Source organism: Tauraco erythrolophus, chromosome 5 (assembly GCF_009769465.1).
Source record: "Tauraco erythrolophus isolate bTauEry1 chromosome 5, bTauEry1.pri, whole genome shotgun sequence".
Taxonomy (NCBI): Eukaryota; Metazoa; Chordata; class Aves; order Musophagiformes; family Musophagidae; genus Tauraco; species Tauraco erythrolophus.
The window spans coordinates 37,896,857-37,909,168 of record NC_141469.1 but is presented as its reverse complement, the minus strand read 5'-3'; the positions used below and the strand labels follow the sequence as shown (position 1 = coordinate 37,909,168).

At 35.1% G+C, this 12,312-nt stretch overlaps 1 protein-coding gene across 3 annotated transcripts in view; it reads left to right on the top strand.

Annotated features, from left to right (window-relative positions):
• Positions 1 to 12,312, top strand: part of TAPT1 (transmembrane anterior posterior transformation 1) — a 50,146-nt gene that overhangs the window by 12,294 nt on the left and 25,540 nt on the right. For 2 of the 3 annotated variants that reach the window (XM_086611895.1, XM_086611897.1), the window contains exons 4-5: positions 1,900 to 1,923; positions 9,811 to 9,973. In XM_086611895.1, the coding sequence (XP_086468021.1) occupies positions 1,900 to 1,923; positions 9,811 to 9,973 (187 nt within the window). The remainder of the gene's footprint in view (positions 1 to 1,899; positions 1,924 to 9,810; positions 9,974 to 12,312) is intronic. The other variant, XM_086611896.1, reaches the window with a different exon arrangement.

The window sequence follows — 12,312 nt, the reverse complement described above, 5'->3', positions numbered from 1 at the left end:
GCTGGAGCAACAAATCTAAAGTAGAGAGAGAAGTGAACTTGATGAAGTTCTCTTCAGAATTACAGTCCTTAATGACAGGTTCCTAAAACTAACTCTACCTGAGGTTGAAAGGTACGGTTTCCTTTTACAATTCAGACACATTTTTTAATTAATCCCTCAGACCCAGAGATGCTGGGCAGATTAATGTCTCTGCTTGCTTTGAAACACTGTTACGGAGCTGACTTTTTGTTTTTCTTGAAAATATTGTACACCAATAAAAGCTCTTGTGGGCCTGTAGAAAAGCTCTTCTCTATTTCTTCAAAAACACCACGATATGAAACCTAAAATTGTATGTTAGTGATACTCTGACAGCACTCCCAGTTTAATTAAACTTTAAAAGATTTTATGTCTCGTCCATGAAGCAAGTAAGGACTTGTTGTGGAAAGTGAGACTTCTTTTTTTTTCCCCTCCAAATTCTAGTTTTCTCAAGAAAATAGATAAGTAGATTATGAATTTTCTTATATATAAAGATTGATTGACAAGATCTTTACATTTCTTCCGTATGGAAATATATATAGATTATAAATGTGTTCTGTGTTTTTCTTTTACTCTGCTCCCTGAAATAAGTGAATTTAGGTCCTGTCAGCAATAATAGCATTAACTTTAGTTGTAGTGTATGTACCTCCTAAAATTCCCATTGCCCTCCTGTGAAATCATAGATTTACTCTTTTCAGTAGGAAATAAATAGAATGTCATTAATTCAAAAAAGGAGCTGTAGAAAGAAAGCATCTCAGGGGGGGTAAAAAAAAAACCACTAAACAAACAAGCAAATCAAAACAAATACACTGATGTTCTTATTATGGACCTTATTTCTTTGTTCATATTATCAGATTATTAAATAAATCTGAACCTCTGTTGCACAGTTAGTCCCAAGCCTATTTGTTTTTTTATTTTTATTTTTGCTAAGGGCTACAGTTGTTAAATACATAAACTTCCTGTTGTCTGGTTAAGTTCATTGAGAAAGTAGTACGCTTGTCCATCAAAATGTGCGGCTTTCTGCCAACCAGAAAAAGGCACGTGAATTCAGTATTTTCCGTAGTAAACTCTCAGATCAAGTACTCCTTTCTCCTTTCCATAACAGTGCATAGTGTAGCAACATTACAACCTTCTCTTTCTTTCTTTCTTGTAAATCAGACCGAAGGGAAGAGCACTTTCACTTCCTTTATAGGATGGAATGTGATGTCACAGGGATTCCTCCTTGGTGAGTAAATCCTGATTTTCTTTTTCCTTCTATGCTGTCAGCCAAATTCACACATCTACATGTAATCAGTAAAAAGACTGATTACAAATGAATAGTATAGCTAAATTAACCAACATGCTTCAAAGGAGAAACCAACACTTAGTTTTAATAACCAACACCAGAAATTTATTCAGTGCTGTTTATGGTAGGGAGATTTTCACATGTAACTTTGCATCACTGTGGAAATAGGTTGTGACCTTAATAGGTTTAAACACTTTTTACGTGGAGTGCCTGTGGACCAGTTCGGCCCAATTTAAAATAGAGTATCTTCAAAAAAACTATAGCCCCTGCTGTACTTAGTTTATAGTGCCTTAAGGTTTTTTACATTTATTCTAAGTAACGGTTCAGACAGGTTCATAGCTATATTTTTGTGTGTACTTCAAGCAGGCTTTTTTATAATACTTAATGTAAATTTTGTGGAGTTCTGAAAGTTCATTGCCAGGTATCTTACTATTAGACTTGAAGTTGATTCTCTGCATAATAAAATACAGCATTTTAGCATATTTTCATTTACTGACTTCAGTTATAGATGATACTGTTATTAAAAAAACAAAAGCTTAATGAAAGCTAAGTCTAGTTGTCACTCATTTGAAACCTCATTTTTTTTTATTTCGAGACAGCTCTCATCGGGGCCTAACAGCAAGGTTGGTTTTGTTTCATTATTAGCATGGTCTCGTGCTGTGTTGTGTGCATGTAGAGGCTTTTTGTTGTTTGAGAAATGAAATGCTGTCTAATCTTGGCAAACTCAGCTCTCCATATCTTAGGATTCTTCATTTGGGACATATTTTTGTAAGCACTTAAGTCCGTATGTCTCACAATTTTACAACAGTGAAGTCCTGCATACTGTAAACTGTATCTCTGTTTAAAGTCTCAAACTGGTTATTAGATTTGATCAAAATAGCTTTTCTTCCTGAAGCCAAAAGTAATTCTAAGCTTGAACGTAATTGTAGGAAAACACTTCCAATAGATCACTTTGCGCATTTTGGGAATTCTTAGTGTGTAGCTATATGGGCAAGTGTGCCCTTCACACAAACTTGTTTTCTCTGACATGTTTACTTAGTATGCTAACAGGAAAATATCCTCTTATGTATTAATGCTGTATATAAGATTAGAAATTTACGATACCACAGTTCATTAATGAAGGATGCATTGAAGGATTAAGACTTTGATCGAGACTGAACATGTACATGTAAAACAAAATCCCACAGTTCAGTTTCCATACAAGTATATGTGATGTAAAAATGAAGAAAGAAAAGATACCTAAACAAAACTTTAACTAGACCACCATTTCAATAACTGAAATATGTTATTAATTACTATAAACCTCAGTGGTTGTCTATTTCAAAGTGTAAATATTGAAAAATAGTGCAGTTAGAAAAAGTTCGCTGTAAAATACTTGCTCAAACTTGTAACCTCAGTGCTAAAACACTTCGGTGCATTATTAGCCAAGCAGTAAACCTATACAAATGAAAAAGTTTTTTTAATATTGTGAAGTGTAGTAACATTTATAGAAATAATACTCTTAAGAGTTTATAAATGTATATGTATGCAGGTCGTTAAGTTCATTATTTATTAAGATTAAAATAACCGTCTAATGCATTATTGTAATGATAATGTAGTCGTATCTTTAAATTACTGTATCTGTGACATCAGTATTGGAAATACTGTGTGTAACTACGAAGGAGTAATTGTTTAGAGTAATCTGAATTATTTGGATGAGACTAAAGGAACCAGTTAAAAATGCAACAAACTGTAAAATTAAACAAGGAAAATGTATTGAATTCGTGTTAGTTTAAAAAACCCAAACAACTATCAGAAAACAAACAACTCTACAAGGTGGCTGGAAAACTGTGTATAATCAGACTAGTGAAGACTGCAGGAGCACCAGAAAGCCTGAAAGACTGAAGAAGTCATATGACAGTCTGTGCAGAGTTAAGTTTGAAATAGAATAAGCAGAGTGCTTACGCATTAGATGCTAAAATAATTAAGTACTCAGACAAGTATACTTGTCTACAGATCCCTTTGTATACTATATAGTGAAAACATTGTTCATTTTGCAATTACAGTTGCTGAAAAGCGTACCATAGGCAACTGTAGTGAGTTTTTTTTAGACTTTTTTTTATACAGTAAAAACAAGTTCATGTTTGTCCTAGGGTGCGTTTTATGTTCCAAATGGTCTAACCACTTTAAATTCAATGAGCAAGACTTATTAAAACACTTATCACCCGATCTTGGTTATTTCAGAAGTCAGTCACTTAAGCAAACTTGTGCATTAGCTACTTCTGGTTTGTGATGTGTCAAAGCCAAATATCAGTAAACTGTGATTTATTTTTAATAATGCTCTACTTAAAGCTAAGTAACTTTAATTATACAGGTGTTGAAACAAAAAGGGGATTGGTGGCGTAGATGCCTATACATTGAAAGCCTTGAGCTGTTTTGCTTCTTTAATAACTTAAGGAAAAATACTGTGAAATCCAGCATGCTCTTGTTGAAACAGTCACAAATACTGTGTATCGGTAGGATGACCATTTGTAGGGTCATACTCCTTATGAATGATTGAACCTAATGTTTTTCAGTCAGTAGATGGAGACAGAACTCTTATTACTGTATGAAATGTGGATCATGGCCTTTTGAGTATGGTACCAAATAGACATGCCTTGAAAATGACAGTCAGGTAACTAGTTCCTTAAACTTTCACTTCTCTAAGGAGATTGCTTGTGACAAACACTGCTTTTCACACCAAATTTTTCTTCATTGGGTAGCCGTTTTATGTATATCTTGAAATAAGTTTGACTCTTTTTTAACACTTGAAGTGGATTTTCTTGCAAATGTCACAAGTAATTATAAAAAAAAAAAACACATTTCTTTTTGTTGTTATTCCTAAAATGTGTAGAACAAGTTTATGGACAGCCAGAGTATTTGGTAGTATTCTAATTTGATAGTACTTTAATGATATAGAATAGCAAAGTAATTCTTCATAACTGTTTATGAGGAAAGTTGCTTCATTTTAGGTTTCTGAAGTGGGAGGACAGACACATACAGATCCAGTGGTTTTCTAAACAGAGGAGAGACTTGGATTCGCACGTTCCAAATGTGTCCCAATGCGGACAAACCATAAACTGAGAAGTGTGGAGTATGAGTAATAAACATTGAGCTTGTGAATTTGTGTTTTTTTTTTTTTTCCTATAGCAGACTGTTTTTCTGAATTCCTGGTTCTTGATTAATAGCAGCCAGTGCACTGTATAAATTTTGCCATAGTTTAACTTTCAACTGTCTCAAACACTGTGTGATAAGCATTGAGCTTGGCATGCTTCTCCTTTTGTTGATTGACTGGACTGAAACAGAAGCATGCTGTGGTGGAATAGGGAGGTATAGTAGTAAGGCTTGCACATCACTTTCTTATATTAAAATGAATAATAAGCTTGTATATCCCCTTAAGCATACATTTGTATAATTATTTTATTTTTAGACAGAAGAGTTTGTTTCAGTGGAGATTTTCTGTCAATTAGTAGACGTAATGGTAAGTGTACCCAAAGGCTGAGGAGTTGGAACATCTTGTTAAGTACGCACGGTAGAATATTGGAAGTCCCTGCGTGTGTTTTTTCTGTTGTTTTAATTCGCTAGTTAGTGTTACAGTGTGAGAGGGCTTATCTGTAGATGATTTCTTGCATTTTCACTCTGAATTCATGCAGATTGAAGGATCACCTCATGTTTAAACAGCTCAGTGTATCCAGCAGTAGTAATAGTAAAGCAATAGAAGGTTTTACGTACCTGATAATAGAAAGAATGGATAAGCCCTACTCTTTACTATTACGGTACTTCAGTGTTTGAAGAAGTTTAATTTAAAAATTTGATTCTTTGGTAGTCTACTATGTACAGCTAAGTGTGGGAACTTGAGGCTTAGCGTAATGAAACCACTTGTAAAATTCTGTAAAGAGCATCTTGGACAGCATGACTTAAAGGAAAATGTTAGACGTAATAATGGAATAATGGCAGAAAACAGGTGAAAAGACATAAATCGTGTATCTTGAAGTGTTGAAGGACAGTCTAAACGCCTTAAATCCACGTATTTATTGGCTTATGAGATGTGAAAGTTGTAATTTAAATTATATTCAGCTGTGTAATCAGCCAAATTGTGAAACAACTCACATAACATTATTTCTGGAATCCAGTAGGGTATAAGAGGAACTGCACTTGGACAAAGGCTCTCATACTATCTTTTAACAGCAGAGTTCCCTAAAGCTGGGAAATTGTTAATATTTAATTCACTTCCGCAGCATCACTGTATGCCTGGGATAGCTTTGAAGGAAAAGACCAACTGATTTCTATGGAAAGATTCTGCTTGCTGTTTTGTAACTGGAATGATTAAATATAAAATAAGATAGTTGTTATGCTCTTCATTTATTGTTCTCCTTTTCTCCTCATGAGAAAAAACGCCCATGACTAATTTTCATGTGAAATCTTTCCCTCCGTCTTCTGTCACACTTCATGCACAACTGTAAAAATACAAAGTCTTTTGAAATGAGCTAAGTTGTCTCAGCTTCTCATATCTCTGTTCAGTGGTTTCTAAAGTTGTATGGTAGCTCAGTTTGCCTAGTTCTTACCTCTTGGCTCCGTACTTTGAAATGAGATATTGAAAGAGTTATCAGCACTGTGCTGTGTATTTCTTGTTTACTTCTTGACCTTTGCATAGTTGTCATAGCTTTTTTCTTTGGTTTTCTGAGATTCTGGTGCAGATTAATACAGCATTATGAATTTGTATGTGATATTAATCATGAAATCTGATTACTTAGTGCTGAGGATTGTTCTGAAAGTACTTTACAGTGTTGGCACTGAGTAGTTACTGAAGACAGTAAGTAGAAACATATTGAGAAAAACGAATGCAGAAAACATGTAATGGGTGGGCTAAGACTTTATGACAGGCATAAAATCACATCAGCCTGTATGTGTTTATATGTATTACACAGTTTAATGCGAGGGATAGGAATGATTTGTGGGAAAGGCAGATTTAACCAATGCAAGCTTCATCATACACTAAAACTGCAGTGTTCAGTTCTCACTGAACACTGACCGCATCATTTCATAACTGCAGGCTTTGCAGTTGTTTCTGTGTGTTTGCCAAAAGGTACAAATCATTAAACTTAATCCAATCCATTTATGTGGTTTCCTTGTCTTTGTAGGAAATAATTATCCCTATCCCATATTATATTCAGTGTCACCTCAGAATCCTTTTGCACATGATATTAGCCAGAGCAGAAAAGGATTCTGCTGCAATAAAAGTGCTTTTGTGGATTTGTGCAGTAGACGTGGTTAATCTCTCTCAATTGGAAATATGTTAGTTGTAGACCTAGTTGTAGATTACTTGCCTAGTCAATATGAAGGAGTCTTACTTAGTGTACAATAAAAGAACGCTGGAAAATATTTTAAATGCCAAGATCTTCTTACTCTTTTCACTTTCTAGGAAACAGTTTGCTGTGCTCAGCATTTGCAGTAATCCCTTGTATGACCAGGGGTTAGAGGTGTTGACAGCTCTTCTGTCATCAAACTGAGTAAATTGAAACTGTGATGATATTTTTACAATTTCTTTTAAAGTTGTGTTTTGAAGAAGTTGTTGCAGCATTACTGTTGGTTCTGTTCGTGTGGATGAGAAGCACAAGAAGATATTGCACAACTTTGAATAGAACATTAATAGAGTGTATTTTTAGTTAAAACATCAGGAAAAAATGAAGTGTTTACTGCAGTTTTTTCTAGACATACAGACTACCGAGAAACTAAAACCAAGTCACTTTGAGAGGTAAAATTCTCTGAAAACATTGTTTCAATGTACTCTGTTCTACAAAAGCTTAATTCTTGTAAGGCACAGCAATCGGGTGTAGTTGATCTGGCCCTTTGGAGCAGCCTTTGAATTGAATGGTGGTGATACTCAGTTTGTTCTGTACGCAGCACGTTCTCAGAATATCTTCATCTTTCCGGTGTATAGGATGCTGTGTGTGTATAGAGTTTGTGTTCCCCTGTGATATTTGCTATCTGCTTTTACATTGGCTTCTCTGGAGTCGGTTTTACTGAAGTGAGTGTAGTCATACTGATGAAAATCAACACAAGCAGAGGAGCGGTAGGGTTAACAGTACAGAATAACTGCGACTTGTGACTGTACTGGTGGTTGAGCATCTTTGATGTTATTTGTAAGCCAGAAAACCTTTAACATGATAATTTCAGTCGATTTGTGGACATCAAAGCACTTTCCTGTGAGAATCTTTCTGGACTGCTTCAGAAGCAGTCAGATAAGCAGGTTCTGCTTACTACTGCATTTCAACAAGAGACCATCCCGTTGTAAAAATTGGTACATTGCCAAACTTTTAAAACATAGACTGTTGAAGTAGGTGTCTCTCTTGCTAGTCAGGTTTTTCTCTACCAGGTACTCTGCTTCCCTAATGATAAGGTACGTGTTGGCTGGAAGAATGAAGATGCTAATTTTCTGAGTAACAAATTCTGATTCTCTTTTTCAAATTAAAAGACCTGGCGTTACAGGTGTAGAGTAATAATACCACTTTATCCCAATCTGTATTGCGTAGTATGAGTGTTTTCTGAGGAACTTGTACCAAAATGACTCTGAGTACACTTCCAAAATTCAAGTAAGTTGGAGAAAAAGGAACATGTTGTGTTACTGGGCAAATGAGTGCTAATCATAATTGTGAACTTGGTTAGGTCCTATACACATTTCAGTATATGCTAATCTATTTTAAAAAGTTCAATCCTTTAAGTCAGATGTAGTTAAATAGGGCAGTAAACTTTCAAAATGTAATTTTGCAGGTTGGAGAGGTTTAATTTTTCTTTTTTTGCAAGTTGCATTTTTGTGTGTGTGTCATGCAAGGGTATAGTCATAGGTTTTTTAAGCAGCAGGCAAACACTGAACGTGCTGAAAAATGGGCACTTTCAGTTTTCTGTAAGTTTTTTAATTGGTGTTTTCATTTCAGACTCAATTTGGGAGGGGAAAAAAAGGAAGAAAATTGAGACTTTTTGTCAAGGACTTAGTCTGAAATAAAATGTGTCATGGTCACTGTTTCTGGATGACTTCTGAGAGCAGGAAAATACCTCTTAGAATGAGAAAGTCACTCTAAGCAGTCCTGGTGTGCTGGACCAGGTTCAATTCTATTATTCAGAATATAACTAATGTTAATACAGATTATGCAGTTAAAAGTGTGTAATAAAAGGAACAGTTGCTCTGTGTTCAAAGTGTAATACTGTAAATCTGAGAGTTCATACTCCTACAATGAGCATAATCTATTCGCATATTGTAGAATGACATTGTATGGTTCCATAAGTGTTATAATGCATGAATGCTGTCTTCAGGGCTTTCTTCTTTTGAATAGAAGACCAGAAAGAAACCCAAAGTATAACACACCAGCTCCGATATTGTATTTAAATAGAATGAATCACGTAGCTGGGATTTTTGACTTGTCTGCAGGGTCTGTAGAATGTCTTGACTCCCAGAGGTCATAAGTAACTGTTCAAATATTTTTCAAAAATAGCATGAATTTTTAACTTATTCTAATTTTTTTCTAAACATATTAGCAGTTTATGGGAACATTGTCTGACCTCTGAATTACCTAGTGATTTAAGCATATAGAAAATGAAAATTTGCAACTTGCATTCTGCTAATTGGTTCTGACTTTTGTGAAACGTTAACTTCTGCAAAAGCCTTTCAGTGTATATTAAAAATAAATTATTTCTCTATTTTTTGATATGTAATTTTCAAATAACCTTTTGATTTAATTTTAAGGCTTTTAAAGTGCTTTGCATCCTATTAATACTAAACTAAGTAAATAGACAGGTAAATACTGCCTTGCAGTTTCATTATGTGTATGGCTGCTCTTGTGGCAATTGAGGTAAAGCTATTTTCTTCCTGTAGTTTTAGTTTATTAGAGTGAAATTGTGTAATGATTCATTTAGTCTTCTGAGTTTCTTGAGGAACTACAGATAGAAAGCTTCTGTGTTGCATCAAGATCTGCCTCAAGCTCTGATGTCAAATTGTTTGCATTTACTGCTGGAGAGCTTAGAGCTAAAAGAAGATATGGCATTGTATTTAGAACCTATTCCTCAGCATCTGGATCACTATGTTGAAATTGAAGATGATGGCTTCATTTCTTTTCCTTTTGGTTATAGCAAATACAATTTCTGTAACTGAGTCAAAATAGAGTAGAATTGACTGGAAGAGGGAAGGTAAATTAAAAACCAAAGGGCATGCATGCGGAAGGTTCTTAACAATCAGGAGCTGTTACCCAACAAAAATAGTATTTTAACTAAATGGATGTGGCAGATAAGAGAATGTGATCCTGCTCAGGAGTGTAATCTATAAATGTGTATCATAGTCATGGTGTTCCTTACGTGTTGGAGTGAGGGACGGGGCAGTAATAAACTACATTAAAATATATCTTTGATTAACAGTTTCCATAAATTCCTATTGACTTGGTAACATTGGTATTTTGTGGATATATGACATTTAGTGGAACTTTTTGCCCCTTGTATTTCAGTGATAGACGTTTGCTGCAGCCTGCTCAGGTATGTGACATTCTCCAAGGAGTCATATTGGTCATCTGCTACTTCATGATGCACTATGTTGACTACTCTATGATGTATCATCTGATAAGGGGACAGTCTGTCATAAAGCTCTACATCATCTATAACATGCTTGAGGTAAGAATATTGGTATGAGAATATCAAGCATGCTTTTTTCAGACTATCTAAAATACTGTTGTATTATATTATTTGTTCTTAGAATACGGCACATGTTGTGTTCTCAGAAATGTGCGCACACCCACGATAATAAGTGTAGATGCAGTGAACAGACAAGTTCATGAAAAGTAAGTTTTGTAGATACTGTTTTATACTGCCCAGTTCTTGGAGCTTATTAATCAATTTAGTTGAATGAAAATTGAGAACTGGAAACAGAAGAAGAAATGTCTTAAACTGCAGAGCAAGAAGTGAAATGAATGAGACTTTGAACTTGTTGAGAAAAGTAGAAACTATTGATTTGAAATAGTGATAAGATCCTGAGAGAGAGCAGAGAGGGAAGATAGTAGAAGACACTGAACTGTAATATTTAGGCAGTCTTTGCTGTGAATTGGAAACCATGTGCCATTCCATTTTGAATGAAGAGAAGAGTTGAGTTTCTTTGCTATATTTGGCAGAACCAAAAGTGCGTGTCTCAGCTAAGAAGTGCTGCCTGAGTTTCTCTCCTTTAGGAAAGGAGGAAGTCTGTTACCACTCACAGTTATTAGAAAAATTACCTCAGACTTTGAAGTTGGAAACGGTGTCTCATGAAACCAAGTATGCCAAGCAAAGGACATAGTTTTTAGGGGACTTTTTTACTGTGGTAGGTTGCAGCCACAGTATTGGCAGAAAACGTCATGAGATCCCACTGAAAGACTACGTTGATAGTCAGCTTTCAACAGTTTGAATATTGGCTTGCTTAGACTACGTTGATGAATTTGGTTATAAGTCTTCGCTACTAATGCAAGCAGTGCTTTTTAAGGAACTGTTAAATATGATTTATATTTTTTTTAAGTAATAAACGTCACCTTTTCACAGGTTTTCAGAACAGGAAAATCTCTTTAATTTAACTAAATCACTGAGCAACAGAGATGTTTACAATGTCGTAATGTTTTCGGCTGTTGGAAAGTCCAGGAAATATTGTCCTGGACAGGTATGAGGAATGTAGAGTCTTCAAATTATGTACTGAATGCTCCAGATAGATAGCTGAAGGGGAGCATTCAGCACATTTGGCTTAAATGACACTTCTCTTCAGACCCACCGGCTCCTGCTCCTTGTGAGGCCTCAGTGTGCATTACGCTGGTGACAGCACTCACCATGGAATTCTGCTGGAGCCTGCAGTCGGCGTGTAGGGTTTAGGTAAGTCATATTTGGAAAAGCAAGCAACAATAATGTGTGGTGGGTTTTAATATTTTTCTATCCTGTCAGCTAAGAAACAAGGACTGCTTAAATAAAAAGGAAAACAAAGCCACTGTATTAAAACCCTCACGATATTGTGAACAAAAACTTAGCAAACTAAGCATTCTGTAGTTGGTGTTACTACACCAACTGTAATTACTCAATGAGTCATCACAATGAGCAGGAACCAAATAATGCAGACCACCTTAATTTAAAAAACTTAAAAGCCGAAAACAATACCACTGTAAATGTCTCTCAAGCTGATGGCTTTTTGGACTTCAGATTTATGATAATTCATCAGCTCATGGTTTGTTCATTTTATTTAATAGGTGATGCTTAGAGGAGCATATAGTACAGTTTACTTGAGACATGCAGTAAAAATTTGTTTTAGTTCAGCCTTCATATTTTAGGAAACTTAATACTTGAATAAATTAAAGCGTATGACTTTTCTTTTGGAGAAAAGGTGTCCTTACCTTTAGAACTCTTAATTAACAAAGTCAGGAAATGATCCCAAATCTAGGTTTACTTATGTTGTCCCAAGAACTTATTTGCTAGTTAATAGGTATGGTTCAGTATTAGCAGGTACATCATGCATGTAGTTCTGTATTGCTACATGTCGTTTTAACATGTCCAAAATTGTTGTCTTGCAGAAAGACAGTAAGAAGAAATAGCAGTTGTCTTTATTAAGTAGAGATAATCAGTTTTAACTATTTCCATTTCGTTGAGTTATTAAGCAATGAAAGTATCTTTTTTTTTTTTAACCAGCATGTGCCTTGGTATACCAAATTGAATTTTTGAAGTGCTCTTTTTCTTGTCCTGTGCAGCTTAATTTTAGAATTACTGAACTGTAGCATATAGGCAGAAAAAAAGTCTTTCCTTGTAAAGTCCTTTCCTCAGTCTTCAGTTTTACATACTTGCTGGTGATGAAGTGTTGAGAACTGGTGGAACTCCATGTCGCCTTTCTTGCTGTGGTATTGAATTACAAGCTCAGATTGCTGTCCATGTTTTACCTGTCTTTAGAATTACTGCTCCTTTTCCCCTAATTGTGCATGTGTTCTTTGGGTTACAATTCAGGTATTTGTAGT